At 43.1% G+C, this 20223-nt stretch overlaps 1 protein-coding gene across 11 annotated transcripts in view; it reads right to left on the reverse strand.

Annotated features, from left to right (window-relative positions):
• Window positions 1–3874: 3874 nt before the first annotated feature.
• RAPGEF4 (Rap guanine nucleotide exchange factor 4) overlaps window positions 3875–20223 on the reverse strand; it is a 277233-nt gene continuing 260884 nt past the window's right edge. For all 11 annotated transcript variants that reach the window (XM_028509418.2, XM_028509417.2, XM_036023292.1 and 8 more), the window contains 5 exons: window positions 18155–18205; window positions 17279–17366; window positions 16805–16869; window positions 7850–7904; window positions 3875–4843 (listed from right to left, as the gene is read on the reverse strand). In XM_028509418.2, the coding sequence (XP_028365219.1) occupies window positions 4716–4843; window positions 7850–7904; window positions 16805–16869; window positions 17279–17366; window positions 18155–18205 (387 nt within the window). In that variant the 3' untranslated portion in view covers window positions 3875–4715. The remainder of the gene's footprint in view (window positions 4844–7849; window positions 7905–16804; window positions 16870–17278; window positions 17367–18154; window positions 18206–20223) is intronic.

Consider the following 20223-nt stretch of genomic DNA (forward strand, 5'->3'; position numbering starts at 1 on the left):
GGAGCTGTGTTTCCCGGGGCTGCGGGAGGAAGAAGTGAGAGCCATTGTGTAACGAGTCATTTTGGTTTGGGAGGATGAAAGGTTCCGGAGATGGGTGGTGGTGGTCACACACAATATGATTGTACTTTATGCCTCTGGGCTGCACAAAACATGGTTAAAATGGTAAATTCTATGGCAAGTACATTTTTGCACAACAAAACATTACCGAGTGGCCCCGCACTGACTTAGTGGGGAGGAGGAGCAGGGCTTGGCTCTGTGTGGTTAGCTGTGTCCACCACTTTTAATATTTTCATTACGCACACCTTTTAACATCATCCACAATTTTCTCTGTCTGACCTCTGAGCCTGCATAATAAAGTAATTAAGGACTCAGGGTTGACGTCATGTGTCATCTGCTGTGTGGTATCGTGGAGCGACAGCCTCACGGAGACGCAGCGCACAGCAGAGGGAGTATCGTATGGACCATGTTGGGTGACAGATGGTTACTAGACTTACTGTGGCGCTCGTTTTCTAAGGTATATAAAATGTTGAATCACTAGGGTGTACACCTGAAACCAATATAATATTGTGTGTCAACTGTAATTAAAAATAAAGTTAAAAAAATGCACCATTAAAAAAAAACCCAGGAACACAAAACAAACAGAAACAAAGCGATGACCTTACCCTCCAAGGGCTACCATTAGAAATGCAACACCTAGCTTCAAGCACTTCAATGGCTTCCCACTGCTCCTGGGTAAAAGACGAAGCTCCGTCAAAAGGCCTGCAAGACCTCGAGGGCTCTGAGCCAGTCTTAGGTCCCCAGCACATCTTGGAGCATGCTTGTCCAGGTCTCTCTGCTCTGCCACAGTGAGCTCCCATCCTTCACACCTCAAGGTTATTTCCTGCTTAGAACACACTCTCCTCCCTGCTGAGTTAGCATTTCCATCCTTCCGAGTTCAGGTCAACTGTCACTTCACAGGAAACAGTTCCTCACTCAGATCAGGTTAAATCCTCTTGGTAGATACTCTTGCAACAACATATCCTCCCTTGGAAATGTTTTCACATTTATTTTGAGTGTGATTATTGGATTAATCTTCTGTCTCTCCCACTGGATGATAAGCTCCAGGAGAACAGGGACCCTCTAATTTTCCCCATCATTGAATCCTGAGCAAATAGAGGGCCTGGCATTCAGCAAGCTCCTCGACCATTATTTGCTAATGAATGAATGAACGAATGAATGAAGGAAGGAAGGAATCGAAAGATGACAAATAATAGTTAAGTTAAAGGTACTTCTCCAGCTTATAACGCAGAGATGCTGCCCTGGCTGGTGTGGCTCAGTGGATTGAGCATGGCCTATGAGCCAAAGGGTCACTGGTTTGATTCCCAGTCAGGGCACATGCCTGGGTTGCAGGCCAGGTATGTAGGGGGTGCGTGAGAGGTAACCACACACGATTTTTCTCTCCCTCTCTTTCTCTCACCCTTCTCCTCTGTCTAAAAATAGATAAATGAAATCTTAAAAAAATAAGGCAAGGATGCTGTGACTGACTCATCACACTCTTCTCCATGTAGGACAAATAGAGAAAATTAAGATTATTTTGAAACAAGGGGTGTAATACATTTTAGACCAACAGTAAGCAAAAAAAAGATATTCAAGGTAGAAGTTCATTTTTACCACGCTACACATTCTATGGTGATTTAAAAAAATTATAAGCACAATTTTAAATCAGAATGACACTTCTTTTAATTTTCTCACACTGGTAGTCATTGATCTGCTTTCATATTTCACAGAAAATGCCATTGAATTCAAGAAGAAATCTATTTAACCTGCATGGTATTCAAAAATTGCTGAAAAAGCTTGGCTCCTATACACTGTGCCAGTGACCTTGCTAAGCAGGTATGTTAAACACTTAAATATATAATTTTTTACAGGCGCTTTTGGTAAAAACATTCTTTCTTCTTTTTCATGTCTCCTGCAAACCTCATTATCCTTCTTGTGACCCTGTAGGCAACTCATTTTTTTTTGGCTTGTTTGCAAGTTTGGAAATATTAACTGCAGCTCCTGCTTCAGGACGGGTTGCTTGGCTACTCTTTGCCATTTTTAGAGTGTGGATTCTTTCCCTTAGCCACTGCTACCTTGAATAATAGAGTTTAGTGCATTTTCAAGGAAGACAGACATAATTAAAACTCTCTTATCTTTATCAAGTGCAGCAACAGTTATTCTCACTTGGAAGACCAAAGAGAATATACGTGGGAGAACATGTATTCATTTTGAATAATGTGGAAGCCAAATTAAAAGAAGGTCACACATAAGGGGTCATGGAACTGGGGGAAAGGCGCTGACAGACACAGGGTGCCAGCTTTAAGTAAGGTAGGAGTAAAGGAGAGCAAAACAAGAGCCAGGATGCCCAAGGACTAGGCTTTTGGCATTATTTGTCATCTTTAAAAATGATCTAGAGAAGGAAAAACAGGTAAGTGAAAACCTTACAGCTGGTATTGAGGTCTATGAGACAGCGACATGCCGAACAATAATGACTTCAAGAAAACCTGTTCAGAGACTTTCGTTATTTTCTCTAGTAAATTCCAAGCACTGTGCTGTCCTTGGGGCAGGAGGCAGAACGCTGCATGAAACAGAATCTCTGCTCCAGAAGACCTCCCTGGAGCTGCTGTGCGACTGACGCAGAGCACGTGTTTGCCTGCTCTAGCATTTCTCCAAGCAGGCTTGGCTGTGGGGCGGGAACAAGGACCGCAGCAGGACTTCTCGGAGCCTTTAGCACATCCATGGATGGTGGGAATTATTTCTGAGAATGGGGCAGTGACACAGTGGTTCCTGGGTTTATCTGAAGATACCATTTGGGTTAGGGTTTGTGCTTTGCAGTTGTGTGTCTGCTTTTGGATAAAGAGCATGTGAATTTGTGAGATTAGTATAGCTTGGAACATACTGTGGCAAATGCTGACATGAAACAATAGAGATGCCTGGAATTTAAAGAATTTTAGAGATCTCTTCATCAGATATATACTAAGTGCTTAAATCACTGAGAAATCCTATGAGGCCCCTCACCAGGCTGCCTTAACACCCAGTGCCCATTCATACCAGCAATTTCCTAATAGCTGAACAGCAGAAACAGCCTAAGTGTCCAACCAGTGAACAGACAATCAGCATGTGGTATACCCGTGCAAGGAATGTTATTATTCAGCTATAAAAAGTAATGAAGTACTTATACATGCACTAACATGTGTGAACTTGAAAGAATGTGCTAAGTGAAAGAAATCAGATACAAAAGGCTACACCTATGATTCCATTTATTTAAAACAATGTCCAGGTTAGTGGTTTCCAGGGACTGGGAGGAGAAAAGCATGTGGAATGACCACCAATGGGTATGAGACTTCTTTTAGGAGTGAGGAGAATGTTCTGGAATTATAATGTAATGGTGGTTGTACAACCGTGTGAATATACCAAAGCCCACCAAACTGTACCCCTTAAAAAGGTGACTTTTATAGTATGTGAATTTTGTTTGAATTTTAAAAATCCAGGACCCCACTATACCAAATAGTTCTCTCTCCCATATTTGAGGAATTGAAGAACACAACCACTTCTTGTCAACAGTTGTATTTAATGAAGATACTAGCTGTTATTTACAGGAGATATACATACATACAATTCCTACACACTAAATGCAGCCTAACTGTGAAACCAGGAAAAGTGTACCCCAAATCACATACTAAATCAAATAAATAAAAAGTAATTATTTGGCACAGTAGCTATTATATAGCAAATAAATAACTCTATACCATTGATTGAATGAACTATTTACAATCTATTTGAAAGTGCAAAATGATTGCTGAAAATTAAGATATTTGTAATAACATTTAAGTCCAGAAAATATTTTTTTAATCAGTAACAATAATTAGCCAAGAGTAAAGGTGTTTAATGCCCAGGAAAATATTTAATTTTGAAAAATGTTCTATGCATATTGTGCTCTTCTGAAATTTTTTTTTATCTTAATGCTGGCAATTTTAAGAACCTTGGAGTTTCTTAGTGGAATTCTTATGTATGTAATCCTGATTTGTGAGTTTAAAAAGGTTACATTGTAAACATAAATATTATTCTATATATCATTCAGAAATTATAGACTGGTCCTCCCTAAATTACATAAATAGCCATAACGTCTCATAGTAATAAGGTCAGGTTCAATTCCTCAGAGCTGAGACTCTAAAGATGGAAGAATACAACCTTGATGTGGATTTATACTGACTCCTCGGCACCTTCTAACACCTCATGCTCCAAATCAAGATGTTAAGTTAAAAATTATGGAACTATATGACCACTGATGTATTCAAATAAATCTCTTGTATGTAGCACATCTCACCCTGTAAGCGTTCTTAGAAAAAAATGTCAAGGAGTTGATATTTCTCTTGACAACGGTATTTCTACCAAACTCTTCACATGGGTCTTATTTTATGTTTTGGCAAAGAAGACAGCACAGTCGGAAATGAAACCAGGTGACTGCGAATGGGGGGGGGGTTCCTAAGCTAGGGGGCGCAAGCTTGATGCAAACCAAGGAATTTCTTCTCTTGTCGTGACGCTGGTAAGCTGAATGCAGCCCCGAGATGTCTCAGGGTGTGTTTTTGCTTGTTGTGTAGAATTCTCTCGTGACAATACAGTCAGTGGTAGCATAAATGCCATTTCTGAAAGACCGCGGGCTGAAGGCAAACCATTGTTTTGGACACTTGAAATGTTTATGGCCGACGAGGCTCTAATCGGTGTGACAACTGGGATAAAGTTCTCTGGTTGTCAATCACATTTAATTGCCGTACATAACTCCGGACATCCTGATGGTTCTTATTAGCTTGAGCTGCGTCAAGATCTGTGGGAAAAGAGAAGAGATGGCATTGCATAATATATGCATATAAGACACGGCTTTATTCTCTCCAGCTACTCATTACGCTTATCTTGGATTGCTGGGTTCTGTCAAGACCTTTCAACAACACCGTATTCATTGAAATGTTTCCACTTGGATGGTCCATCTTCTCCTCTCACCCTTTTCTTCCCTGGAATCACCTATTTTGATCATTTTCCTTTGCATTGCATGTTATTAAAAAAAAAAGAGTCACTAAAAAAGAAGTGAAAGCATCACCTGATAGTCCCTGGCTATACGTTAAAATCGTTTCCCATACCATCCCACCTGTGTCTCATACTCTGGCCTCTGCCCACTCTGATCCAGATGTGGGCTAACGACACAATGGACAAAAGACCATTGTTATTAGCTTCTAACAAAAGCACTTAAAACCTGGGATGAACCGAAGCAAGCCAGTGAGACTGGTAAGTCCAGCTCCCCTTGTTACCTGCGAACAACGTGCAAACAATGCTGCACATTGCCACTCAGGCTGTGTGTTCTGAGAGATGTCCACATTCAGGGAAAAAACCCAGTTCATGGGTTGAAGTCACAACTTCTGCTAGACCTTTGATTCTGTGACATAACTTACTCTGAAACCCTGGCTACCATTCTGTACTCACTCACCCCCAAACATGTGAGCAACAGAGCTCTTCGACTGACTGGTTTCCCTTAAACCAGGCCGAAAGAAGACTCAAGTGCTTATGGCCCCACACTGGGCATGTGCGCGAATGAGGAAGACCAAGCCTGGAGAGGAAGGCCAAGCCTGATGTGGCAAACTAGACACACACATCCCTCTGGAAGTGGCCACTCATCTTCTGCATCTGCACCCTGAGTTGCCAGATTTTTCCTCTTTTTCTAGAGAAATGAAAAATCTGACGTTCTTCCCTTGGGATTCTCTCAGTTATTAAACGGTGGCATGAATTTAAAATGAAAGGTTAAAAAATGCCCGGTGTAGACCCAACCCTTCTGCTGGGGTCCTTGGGCCACCCCCGCCCCGTGCATCACTGGCACAGGGCTCCTATCCAGCAGTGGGACACCAGAGGCAGCCCACCCAGAGTCTGCACGCAGACCAGAGTCCTTTCTGCCACCGTGCAGGGCTCTGCAGTCCATTTGATCTTCTTAGACGCCCACACCACTCCCCAAGACAATCGGAATGCCATCTGCCTAAGGGCTGAAGGGGAGTATTGCAGGTCTGAACACAGAGAAGCAGAGAGAAGATACAAAGGCCCCTACTTGCTCTAAGAAGAAACTCATCAGTATAATTATCACATATAAATAATACCACAGTGTTTAATTTCCTCGCTTCTCACTGGCAGTGTACTCTGCATGTACAATATACTGTAATTACATTGTACATATTCCCACAATGTTTATGAATCTATTCCTATAGCTTTATCTATAGATTGTTGACTTCAGAGCTGAGCAGCTGCTGTTTACCAGCAGTTACTGAGAACTTCAACAAATGCAGCGGAGAGTTACATATATTTATAAAAATTCCAACCCCCCAGAACTCTAGGAGAAAATGTAGGCAGATGGGGGTTTACTTCCAAAAGAGGCTTATGGAACACAACATATTTTATCGAGGTTCTTTCATTCTTGAACCTCATTGAGAACCTTCTCAAGGATATGAACCCTCTTCAGCACACAAAATTTTACAATTGATTCCAGGAATTTCTTGGACAATACCCCCCCCCAGCCCCCCACCTCCCGCTTCAAAGGCCCATGGATTCTAGATTACAAACCCTGTAGGCTGGCACCAATTATATATTCTCCTATTCACTTGTCTAACTGCTTAACGACCGAGTCTTTGCACACAGAGTGAGTTTCCAGAGGAGGAGGTGTGAGACACTCGGCTCCGGCAGAGGCCACCGGGGAGCGGCTGACCACGGGCGAGACTATTCTCACTTCCCAAGGATGAGAAGGCACAGCCATTTCAATCAGTTTTTGAAAGGTCTACTTGCTCCCCAAATCAAGATCATTCTTCCTAGATTATTTCTGCTGCACATTAAAAAAAAATGAACATTCAGCAATTCCTGGCACCCCACGTTAGCGAGCCCTCCCCTTGGCCAGTCTGACGCTGAGAGCAGAGATAGCTCTGATTAATAAAGGGAGAGCTCCTCGGTCTCCTAGCAATGGGTTTACCGGAAGGGCCGGTCCTGGCAGCCTCACGGTCACATTTACATCAAGTCAGTGTGTTGACTTAGTGAAACAAGCCACTTCAAGTGACTCATACAATGAAGCCAGCACAAAACTTTACAGGGACCACCTTCTCACTCCCGGCCCAGTTTGAGGGAGCCAAAGCCTCACCCGCCTGCCCAAAATCCCAGCCCAGAGGAGACAGCAGCACTGGTTGGTGTGCTGGTCTTGTGCTATGATGCAACTTAACTCCAAACAGTTTAAAATTGCTATTTATTATTAGCAATAGTTTCATATTAAAGCATTGTGTTATACCAGTTATTGTGTTATATATTCAGATTTAAGAAGAGCCCCTTAAATTCACCTGGGAATACTAGAAATATAATATGAATTCCTGCTGTGGAACATTTTACAAATGTGCTATACCCATTAATGGATTCTTGCAACATGGCAAGAAACAATACATATTGTCTTTCCCAGTTCATAAACGACAGACCGGCACCATCAAGAGTTGATGTGCGTTTCTCAACACCAAGCAGTGAGTCATGAGGAGAGCTGGTTTGAGGCAGGATTTGCTGGCAATCATGCCTTAGTTGTCTCTGGCCATGCTGGAAAGAGCAAATTAATTCTCTTTAAGTTCATTCATAAAATAATATTCCTATGGTTATTTTCTAGTTTAACAACTAGAAAATCCTGAAACTCAGGCTCTGGTCCCATGGATTTCATGGTCCAAAGTGTCTCTGACACAATCAAATATTGTCCAGACTTCTACAGTGTCTCAGTAGCCTCCTTTAAAAAGGACCCAATCCGCATCCATCCATGTCACGGCAATGAACTTACTGAAAGGTTGGCTTCTGCAGTATCTCACTGTTCTGGCAGTATTTGCAATCATGCGCTAAAAAGAATAAAGAGAAAAGACTGAAATGCAAGCAAGCTTAGTGTATAATCCAAGAAGGAAAACAAACCATTGTTAATTTCAGCAATACCTGGGACCATGCAAAACAGCCTGTTCTGCGGGGCCCACTCTGGGGCGGCAGCTGGCTGCTGTACAGCCTGTGTGACCACTAGACAGAGCAGCCACCACACTCACCCAGGTGAGGCCCCGCTCAGGGGTGGAGTGGCAATGGTGTGATGCCCCTTTGTCGTTTGTTTGTTCCTCAGGTCACAAAAAGCAGTCTGTTGTTCCTGAGACCACCTTACTCCTGAGGACAAGCTCTCACCTTTTGGAGGTCATTGTGAATTTGTTCAGAGAATGTGTAACTATCCTAGATTTGGAGAAGGGTTAGCTAGTTAAGGTCCTCCACACTGAGGACTCAGTAATGAGGTATTAGATCAAATTGATTGAACAGTCAGTCAAAATATTCTACCTGTATATTTTTCTACATGTTATGTATTGCTTACCTCTCTAATTTCCAGCAAAAGTGTGTGTTTTAATGTTAATTTCCCTCCCTCCCTCCTTCTTCCTTTCCGGTTATAACTCTAATACATGTACATTTTAAAAATCAAAACATATAGAAAATGTTAAGAGCAGAGTAAAAACCACTCAGAATATCACTGCACAGAGGAACCTCATTAATATTTTGGTAGATTTGTTTCTAATACTATATCACTTAATCTATAACAGCATATTTAAAAAATTGAAGACATATGCACTTTGGTTTTAATTTGAATTTTTTACATAGCATTGCAACTCTTTTTGATACTCTTCATTTTAAAATATTTTTTAAAAATGAGTAGGTATTCAAGAAGATGTATGGATTATCATTTAGTTAACCTTAGCTAATTTTGCTATTAAGTAGCCTTAACTTCTTTGTAAAATTTTGTTGACATAAAGACTTAATAGGAAATCTTTGTACTTTATTTGACTTAGTTAAAAACAAAAGAAGAAAGGAGAAAAAAAAAGGGACAGAAATATGAGGAAAAACATCAGTGAGACCTAAGCACCACTTCTTGGCCAGGATGTACATTTCTTGCTCATGGTATTTGAATAGTAGCTGGGCCCCAGCCTCTGTGCACCGTCTCAGAACACCGTTGCGGCTCAGATTCTAAAGGGGATCCTGCAGACATGGTGGATTAATTCTAATACTACTAGAACGTTGATAAGGCTCCAGCCCAGAAATGAGACTTTCTAATCTCTGAGTGGCTATATAATCTCATTCCTTGCTATCTTCTTTCATGCACCCTTGGCTTACCAAAGTATAGAAAATGACTTTGAGAAAGCTTATGTAGTGTTAAAAAATATCAACTTATTTGGCAGGACAAAAATCCCTAGCAGTGTCAAAACTTTAGAAATACATATATGTGGACATTCATAATACTTCACAGAATACTGCAGCTTCAAGGACTGGCAGCACTGAGTGACACGTATCTGCATTGGATGATTTCTCACGCACAAAGAGGCAATTGGAAAACTTTGAACTTCACTTTCATAAAGGATCCTAAAAACCAGCACGTCTGTTGAACAGCATGAGAAATATATTACAAATACCTCCAAGAAACTGTAGCATACAATGTATAATTAGCCTCTGATATATGGAAACCTGAAATAAACAGTAACTATGATAATTTTCTTGCTAATTTACTTTAAGTTGTTTTTTCACTTCTCTAAAGGCTTTGCATCCAAAGGGCACAAGTATATTCCATGTAGAATTATTGTAATTCAGATATTGAATGGAGGGTAATTACTGAAAGCCCTGGGAAAGGCTGCCGGTATGCCCCTCTGAAGAATAATAAAACAATTAGCAGGGGTCAGAAACCTCTTCCTATACCATTTTTGTAGGGAGTAATTGTTCTGCTTTTTAGTTTTGAAAGCTAAAACATTTCATTCTGACTTTAGTTTTAGACAACTCTTTATAGCTATATTCAGGCTTCATAATTTTTAGCTCATTATGTAGTTTAAAATGTGAGAATAATGGTTTAAATCAGTAATTTCCAGCTCTGGAGTTCATTCTACCTTTCTAAATCTTTGATTAATTTTCACAATAGTTTTAATTTTGACATAGTCTTTTTCATTGTACTCAGAGATAACTTCGGAGTCTAAATCTGGTTTTGCCACAAGGTCCATGCTTTTTCCTCACGAGGCGTGCACTGTGCGCTGTGACACGCGAACCCTCAGAAGCAGGGTAAGAGCCCACGAGCCTGGCCGGCCCGTGCCTAGGCGCAGGGCCAGAGAGGGGTTAACTTGATCTTTTGACTCCGCCTGCGTTTGCCCTCCTGACACCTGCAGTATTTAATATGCTACTAACAACTCAGCTAACTGGAAGGCACACTCCCGGGAGGCTGGAGAAGACCTCAGAAGTCCCCTTCTTCACCTGTCTCTGGGGCACGTATGACTTTTATAACTTGTCTGCAACCAAGGGCTTTCCTACTGTTTAAATGAATGCACAGAGGTACTCTAAGGAAGGCTGACCCTCTAAGGAAAGTCCCTCTCTTTTTTTTTAACACTTTTCCAATGACTACAGATTTCTTTACTGAGTCAACATTTCTTTATCTCCCTTCGCTTTTCACCCGCCGATTCTAGTTCTGAGCTCTGGAGCTCCAACAAACACATTTAGCTCCTTTTTAACAGGACAGTCCTTCAAATACTTGAAGACCACTCTCACGGACACTTCCCTGCCCCCAGGTCTTTCCTGGTCAGCCTAAATATTGACAATTTCTTTCACAGTTTTTCATTAGAAAGTTTTGGGTCTCTTCTGGACAGTGTCTAGTGTGGTACCCCAGACTAAGCACATCCCAAAGCGCAGAAGAATTACTATTTTCCTTCCTGGATCTAGACAAAGCTACATAGCTAAGCCCACAATTTTAAAAAGCCCCATTACTGACATCCGTTGAGCTAAGAGTGAATGGAAGCTCTCCTCTGATGTCACTGCGCTGCTGTTCGGACTTGGCTTCCTTCCCTGTAGATGTGCGGTTTATTTCTTGGGCCATTTTTTTGCATGTATCTCCACTAAAATCTTGACTAAAAATCTTCTTTTAGAAGACTTGGCATGTATCTCCACTAAAATCCATCTAGTTGGAGTCTTTTTATCCCTGTGCGGACTTAAGCTTCCCATGTAATTCACTAGTGTTCTCAGTCAAGGTTGGCAGAAACTAAGGTTGAGGCGATTTAGGCTTTATTATCCAAATTTCATGGCAGGGATGAAGCCAAAAATTATACCCTAGGCTCTGGGGTCCTGCCGGGGCAGGTTGCCCTGCCGAGAACAGGCCAGGCAACTCTCCTGCAGCGCCAGTGGGCAAACACCTCCAAAGTAGGTCTTCTCATCTTTTTTTCCCACCTCAGCAAACCTGGGGTTTATGACACACTCCCATTAGCAACTGGCTTGTTAAAACAGCAATTTATAACTCAGGGAAAAATATGAGCAGAACGCGCTCCTTTAGAAGACACTCCAACTTAGTGTGGGGGACAGCGTGAACCCCCTCTCCACATCGGAGCTGACTCTGACGCCCCCCCCACCCCACACACACTGCCTGTTAGAATAGCGGCTGCAGAGGCTGCTCATCGGGCTGCCCTCATGGGTCCCGACAGTCCCTGGACAGAAGTCCAGGGCTCCCCATGGGGGTCCACATTTCAAGTTTCACACAGCCACTGTTTTTCTTGGGACTAATTCTAAGTGTAGGTCTTCAGAGCTTATTGGCAAAAATTAATATGTTCATACAGCTCCTCACCTACAGGGCTGAGAAATGGGCCCAAGTGAAAGCTCATGAATTTCCCTCGGGACATAAACTCATAGAGGGGGAAGCTCACAGAGGAAAAATGAGGTAGCAAGTGAAAGAGTCTGTAACTGCCCTCAAGTAGCTCATTCTTTATTAGCTGAAAACAGAGTGACGGAGCAGCAGACGTTGCTCCTGGCGCCTGAGTTGCAAGCGACCAGGACAAAGATGCCTACCAGAGGAAGGGTCGACCAGCCGTCCGCACTCTCCCCTGGCACAGGCGAGAGGCCCTGAAGCTACTGTCCCAGACACAAAGTTCTCTCCAGCTCTGGTGCAAGCGACTGCCCTTAAATCCAATGAGGTGTCAGAGGGGCCTCTTCTCAGACCCGGCCCTAGGTGGGTCCCCTATTTCCCTTTCTGTGGCACCTTCCCCTCAGGATGGAATGACCAAGTTGCACCTTCGCTCTTATCCGGATGAGCTGATAACCCACCAGGTCTTTCCAGCACACCCCAGCTTTCCTGGCCAGCTCTGTGCTGACTCTTGCTCCCCATCCAAACTTTTCCTTGGCAATTCCCTCCCCAAGAGAAGCAGCAGACTTTTTGACACACTTCCATTAGCAACTGGTTTATTAAAAACAGCAGTTTCCAAATCGAGGATAAATGTGAGGAGAACTCGCTCCTTTAGAGGGCGCTCTGACTCGGTGTGGGGGACAGCGTGAACCCCCTCTCCACACCAGAACTGACTCTGACGTCCCCCCACTGCCCGTTAGAATCACCGCCATAGGGTCTGCTCATCCGACTGCCCTAAAGGACTCTCCAGAAGAAAACAGCCCACGGTCTTTTCAAGTTCAGACCGGCAGTTCCTCCAGGCAAGGCCGTCTCTCAAGTTTACACTCCCTGGGCCCCCCACTCACAGACAGCGGCCCGCACAGCCTCTCTCTCCTCAGGCTCAGCGTCTGTCCGACGACGTCATGCCTATTCCAGATGCCTGCCCTCCGCAGTTCTGTCTTTCCTTCTGTGTTCCCTCAAGGTCTTTGCCATCCTTTGTTCTTAATGCTTGCCAGATTCCCTTTCTTTTCTTATCTCTGCTCCTACTGATTTGACTCTGCCCCTATCACAGGCCTATCAAATATATTTAGAATCTCCATCAATGATTCCACATCTATACCACCTGATCATTTCACTCAGACCTTCATGTATTTAGGACAGGAATTTTTTTCCACAACAGGATCTAAAAGTATATAGTCTCTCAGCTACAAAGATTGTGCCTGTGATAGCCACTGAGCAGAATGAAGTGCACTGGACGGGCCAGAGCTAAAGACGAACAGGCCCAGGAGCTGAGCCAGTCTTCACTAAATGCGGCATTGAGGAAGCGCCCTGGGCCCTGGCCCCTGGCTGTGGATCCTTACTATCCAGGAGGTATGTGACACACAGACCCATGTGTAACATGCACGATGGTATACTGTACATATGATGGCCATGGATCACAGTAGCCCTGGCACATGCAGAGTGTTGTGCATGAAGGGGAACAGGGTTTACCAACCCAAAACATGAATCTTTGGAGTATTATATGAAGGTCCAGAAGGCTCGGGAAGAACCTCCTTCTAACTGCCTAAAAGAATTTAAGATGGAAAGCCTGTTCCAGGAAGAAGCTCTCACCATAAATAACAATAGTTGACCCTTGAACATGTGGGGGTCAGGGATGCTGGTTCCCGTGCAGTGGAAGATCCGTGTATAACTTTGACTCCCCCCAAACTTAACTACAGTTGTCCAGCAGTATTCCCCAGGGATTGGTCCCAGGGCCCACGCTGATACCCAAATTCAAAGATGCTCAAGTTCCTTACATAAAATGATGTAGGACAATGCATCCAGTTGGCCCTCTGCATCCACGGAATCCCAACCGTGGATTGGAAATACTTTTTTAACCTGTGAGTGGTTGGTGGAAACCTGGGGCTTTGAAGGGCAGACTGTATGTTTATTGAAAAGAAAATCCATATGTAAATGGACCTGCAGGTTTCAAACTCACGTTGTTCAGGCAGCAACTGAACAGTTTCATCTGAGCGAGGTGTGATACACAGGGAGGGCCTGGAAAGGCCCCTTTGATCAAAGTCCTCTCTCCGTCCCAGCAAACATTTGTTTACCAAACACGAACTATTTTCATGTCCTTGTGAATGGCTTTAGTTCCCTTTGAAGTCCCAGGCCCTTGCTTCTCTCTCCTTAGTCCAGAATGACACATATACCTTATTTTGCTTTACTGTCATTGGAATTCTTCATGCTTATGTGATTTCCCATATATATATATTAAGTTTGATTTCCTCCTGTTAATCTGCCTCATGTCACTTTATTTATTCCACCAGCCATAAGCATCAAGAGGGAAAAGGGGTAATTTTCCCTTCCTTCACAATACAAAAATAAAAAACATTTCTCTTCCTTCATGAATTAGCTTCTGTTAATGTTTCCAGAAGTACAGAACTTTGCCTCATGCATCTCATTCCAAATAAAACGACTACCTTAAAATAACGTCCATAAATAAATACACCTAAATATGGGCACGTCTGAAATAGAACCAACCTCCTAATACAGTAGCAACTGTGGCTATCAGCATGCTCTGTGCAGCCTGGGACGGTGGCAGCCGGCCAGCACATTATCCTCTGATCCACTGCGAGTCTACCTCCTAAACGTTATAAATATTCATGTATGCCATAGAAAGCTACAAAGGGCTTTATTCAAACAGTTTTTTGAATACTCCTTTATGTTCCCCCCAAATAAAAGAATGTCTGCCTTTTTTTGCATGAGGATCAGAGTGTGAATTCTCTTTTGTTCATACTTCATAAATCCTGAAAACCAATATGCAACAAATTCTCTAATCCTCAATTCATACCTCAAAGGTGAAGAGGTTCAAAATAAAAATACTGAGGGCTGGCACAGTAGTTTGCTATGGCTGCAATGCTGCCACCAAGACGAGGCACCTGTGCTCCTGGCCACCCTGGGGACTACTGCCCCTGGCAAAAGCTCCTTCTGGGGATATAGCCTACCAGCCCCACAAAGGCTGCCAACTCTGCTCACAGCCTTGGTCTTGCTGATGATTGACTGGGAAGCAGCGTGAACATCAGCCTGAAAAGGCAGACGGTTCCTTCCCGAAGATACACAGTAGTAACAGCAGCCCCTAGGGGGAGCTGTAAGTGGGAGTGGTGGAGGTGTGGGGGCAGGGGTGGGCTAGGTTATTGACAGCACAAGTTGGAAGGTTGACAAGCACCAGGCTGGTCAAAGCCAGGTTTAAAAAACCACAAACAAATTGTTTTGAAATTCTATTTCATTTTCCAGTAACACCTAACTCATAGAAGTGCAACTGTAAAATTAAACATTGTCATGATATGATTTACCAAATGAAATAAAAGTTATAGTTGCAGGAGCAGAGAACTAACAGTACTCTTTCTGTGTCCTTTCTCCCTGTGTCTGCCATAGCAATAGAACCCCCTGATTTTTAGTGGGGCACGTGGATACCCAAAATAAGGGCCACATATTTTACCTTCCCTTTCATGGGACTAAATTTCTGGCCAGTAAAATAGAGCCAAGTAGTGAGTGCAACTCCAGGTCATATCCTTACAGGGAAGAAGCTTGTCTCTGCCTTTTCCCTTTCCCCTTCCCTCTGGCTGGAATGCGGTTCTAGTGGGTCTGCCACCGTGGACCACGTGGGAGGAAGGGGAACCAACAAGAAGAAGCCTGGAACCTTGACTGCTTCCTGGAGGAGAGCTACCATGCTGGTTGAAGCTTCGAGTGAGATAGAAATACACTTATCTTGCTTAAGCCATTGTGAATGTAGGTTTCTGTTATTGCAGCTGAACTGCTATCATAGCCACTGAGTAGCTTTAAGTGAAAGTGGACTCTTTGTGAGAGCAGGGTGTAAAAGACCTCTCTCCTCACTGCTAGGCTTGTAGGAGCCACTGCTGTGGGCTTGAAGGGCAGCAGTGGGTGAGGGGAACTCCCTTAATGTCCACTGAACACAACCTTGATGTTGCCTTTGTGGGTTATGAGTACAACACCAGTATCTAAAACCCAGATGGAACAACTTTCATCCTCCTCAATGGATAATTTTGCTGTTCTTGTTTGCTCTGTTTAGTTAACTTTAATGATCAAAAGTTCTAAAAAGTCAGTCAACTCTTCAGGAATCCCTGACTTCTACACCTCTACGCACATGTATACTCACAGTCAGATGGTTGGCTTCGTCACCCCTCGGCCTGCATTTCTGCAGAAGTTATCCAGAAGGTCCTCTACCTATTTTCTAAATCTTTCACTTCTGGAAAATGGGTTTTCTTTTGCAAAACCAGGGAAATATATTTAATTCTCCACACTAAGGAGTGAACAGCAATTTTTTTCACTTTGATCAAAAATTATGAAACTGACATGGTGATGGAGATGCTCATACCAGCCAAAGGATGTAGAAGGCAATGGAGCATCATCCCATTAACATGCACTTACGTAGCTAAATAAAGGTTCTGGCTTCTCAGAAGAAAAGAAAATAAATAGCAAAGTAACTAATGTCACATAACACAGCTTTTTAAAAAACTTTTTTTTTAGGTGGGCGGGGAGGACTGGCAAATGCTGAATAGGTGCTGGTTCCATATGTGTTACTTACAAAAATTTTGGTTTTAGATAGGGAGAGTTTCAAGGCGAACCTTGCTGAACTTTATTGGGATGAACAATACACATTTAGATGAGTAGTCCATAATAAAGAAGGGCTATAAAGCTGCATTTTACCTACATGCACTACAGTCAGGCTCAGCAGATAAACATTTCAAAGGCCTGCTGGGGCAGTCTAGCACCACAAATCTGACAACAAAACAACAACACAGAAGTCACTCTGGAGCATTCATGCATTTTAGCAACAGGCAGCCAAAGACGAAGCACTGGGCATAAGAGCCAGCGGCCGCTGTGAGTGGCAGCGCAAATACCATCCGGTGGCACAAAAGAGAGCTGACACACTGAACCAGGTGGCCAACCTGAAGCACATATTTCAAAACTCAGTTATGTGTAACTACCTTTCTAACATGGCAGCATACATGAAAATTACTTCCTTTATTAGTACAAATGCAAATGTTATTTTTAAAAAAACTATTGTGGTTAAGGTAATAATACTGCACATACCATTTTTTCAAAGTTTACTAGATTGTCAATGAATGTCTTGTTCCCCTCATGAGTAAATGTCATATCTGCAAAGAAATAAAAGTTACATTCTAATCACTAACAGAAATATGTCAGACTAAGAAATCACAATAGCACCATTAGCTTATGCAGGAGGATTTGCATAACACTGCAGTTGAAAAAAGCTGACAATAGTTCCTTTTGTTAGGTGTTTAACTTTCTAACACACTTTACCTGAGGTTAGTAAAATTTCCCAATTAACCCTCTGTTTTACTATCAAATCCTCCAAACGGTGGATTCCTGCTCCTCCCGCAATCTTCCGGACCCTTTCAGAGAAGTCTGGGCTGCGGGGAGATGACGAAGAAGGCGGAAGGATGGGCTCACTCTTCCCAAAAAGATCAGCTTGATTAGTCCCTTGTTCATTTCCTCCCCAGCACACTCATCACTGGCTCGGCCTGTGCATTTCCTTAGAATTACCTTTGATGAGCAAAGGCATGAAGGGGATGAGAGGAGGCTCCAGCTTAGCTACTGTCAGCCTGTAGGCCCTGTGGTTTCTTGAAGGATCCTTTGGGGAAACAGAGAGGCTGATGAACAATTAATGACACATACACCACCCCCTTCACCTCCTAACACACCCAGCCTTGTCACCCTGCAGTCAGGTAGTTTGGAATCAAGTGTAGCTACAAAAGAAAGGTAGACTTAGTGAAACAAATTGGTTTGTGTTTTAGAACAATTTTATGTGACATGAAAATAATTTGCTTTTTTTCCCCTTTTGTTTGAAAGGGAGATTTGCATAGAGAAATCAAGGGGAGAGACTCCTTTGATAGCGAATATAAAATGTATAAAACAAAGAGCAGCCACGAGATTCCCTTCTCCCAAAGCCCTGCTCCTTCCTGGGGGCTCTCCTCCTCGGGTCGCCCTCCTCTGCCAGGCACGGCCAGTCCTGACTTGCCCTCTCTGCAGCCATCCCATCACTCCTGCCAAGTCCCACGCACTCCTTTTCTGTCTGTTAACACCTCCCAGCCAGTGGGGAGAAATAATTTTGGCAAGCCAAGAAAAACGCAGCCTCCAACCCATAGTCAACCTGTGCTAGCTGGAAAGGATCCTATTATGCTGCTTTTCTTAGTTACACAAATTGACCTTATGTGGGACATAAGTCCTCTTTAAGTTAGTTCCTGAGGGTGCCATTCATTAGTCAGACATGCTTGTTTTAGCAGCACTAAAATGGGATCATAAACTTCTTAAAGTCATACAAGGACAGATAAAATTTCTGAAACGAGGACTTCAATTCAGCTAATCAGAAATTGGATTAATACAGACAGTGCATAGAATAAAGGAGCCATTGTCACTTACCATTAAACTTTCAAACTCTGCATAGAACTTCTTGAACTTGCTTGGCAGTTTCTGTTAATGAAATGAAAATGCCACATTTATACGTCAGATTCAATATCTAAGTATGTATCAAGGGTTACCATTTCTACAGGAAATGTATTTCTTTTGGCTTTTAATCAAGCACCTCTAAGAGAGGCCAGACTGTAACCTGCCTCGTTAGTTGAGGATAATCTTCTGGAATATAGAGAATTCACCTTTTAAAAGTCGTAACCTAGCCCTGACCAGGTGGCTCAGCTGGTTGGAGTGTCGTCCTGTACCCCAGAGGATCGTAGAATCGATCCCTGGTCAGGGCACATACCTAGGCTGTATGGGTTTGATCCCTGGTCGGGGCGTGTACGGGAGGCAACTGATCAATGTTTTTCTGACATTGATGTTTCTCTCTCTCTCTCTCTCTCTCTAAATCAATAAACATAACCTTAGGTGATGATTGAAAGAAAAAGTCAATTTAGTTGAAGCAAAAGTTACTATGGACGCTATGGTCTTCCTGCTTGTATAATGTTTTCTGTTGCTTATTCAAAAAGAGGACTGCAGTCCCAGATTACAAATGTTTTGGATTTAAACTCTTGGATTCCTACAACTAGGAATTCAGACCAGACAATATTAGGATTAAAAGTTATAAAATTTTCTATTTTAACCCTTCTCCCTTACTCTGCAACCTACAGGAGAACAGGAATTTTGATCAGTTTTGTTTATTGCTATATCTTCAGTGCCCAAAAGCATCAGGAACTCAGCAGGTGTTCAATAAACATTTACTTGGCTAGATTAAACCTTTATTTTATAGATGGAAGAAATTGAGTGTCAGTTTAAATGCGATGCCCAAAGTCACACAGCTGATTATGGCCACAGACTATAACTCACATCACCTGCTTCCTTTTCTATTGCCTCTCCCTATGCTCTTTTATGCTCTCCAACAAAGCATTTCTCCCCCATGCTTTCTCTGCCCTGCTAGAATACAGAAATTGACAGTTCCACCAACTTAGTAATTTCTTACGTTTATGTTTTGGCATACTACTCAGCACCACTGACTACCCTTGTCTCTATACTAGTAGGCCAATACTGACACACCTTTCAATCTAGGGGTCTCACTGTACTTAGGTTGTAAGCTTTTCGTAGAGCTGAACTTTTCTGTCTGATTGGGCCACACTGAGAGAGCGCAGTGTGACATATTTCCCATCCTGAGACTCTAGAAGCATCGACCGAGTCCTGGGCCTCCGAGATTCCCAGCTCAGCTCTGTGTTGTGCCTTCAACAACTGATTTATGAATTAGGCCTCTGCCACCCAGAGAAAAACTCCTCTCTTCTTCTCCCCCCACATATCAGAATCCACTTATCAATTTAAATATTTCCACTTAAACATTGTAAAATATCTTATTTTGTGTCTAGGAACCCAAATGCATTTTCCTAGCACCTATTTTCAAGGTGGGCTTCAGGGAAACTTGATATCCTGGCTTGGAGGGGCTGTTCAAAGGCATGAAAACGGGAAGGGCATCAAGAGACCTAAGGGTCTCTTCCCACACGCAGTATCCAAACCCTCCTGTTAGGAGATAACTTCACATGAACAGAGATCATGTAGGAATGAGGAGTGAATCTCACTTCTGGTCACACTAGTTCTCCTTCTTGACTTAGCTGGCTTTTGGGTAAAGGCAGGAGGACATAAAGCAATAAAATCACACTTCCAGAGTAGTGGTTCTCAACCAGGGGCACCTTTGCACCCCCACCCCCCACCAGGGAATATTCGATAACATCTGCAGACATTTTTTGTTGTCACTGGGGTGAGGTGAGGTGAGGTGACGGGTGCTGCTGGTACGCAGTGGGGAGAGGCGAGGGATGCTGCTAAGGGTCCTGCAATGCACGGGGCAGCCTCCAGGCCAAGAACAACCCCACCCCAAATGTCAGTACCACCGGGGCCAAGAGCCTGCTCCCAGCTGTCATCCCCATTTGCTTTATTTCAGATGGGCCTTTCCCTCCTATTCTGATCCCTTTCCTTTGTCATGTGGTTTAACTTGTTTTTCTGTTTTGTTCATGGACAGT

The sequence above is a fragment of the Phyllostomus discolor genome, chromosome 4, assembly GCF_004126475.2.
Source record: "Phyllostomus discolor isolate MPI-MPIP mPhyDis1 chromosome 4, mPhyDis1.pri.v3, whole genome shotgun sequence".
Lineage (NCBI taxonomy): Eukaryota > Metazoa > Chordata > Mammalia > Chiroptera > Phyllostomidae > Phyllostomus > Phyllostomus discolor.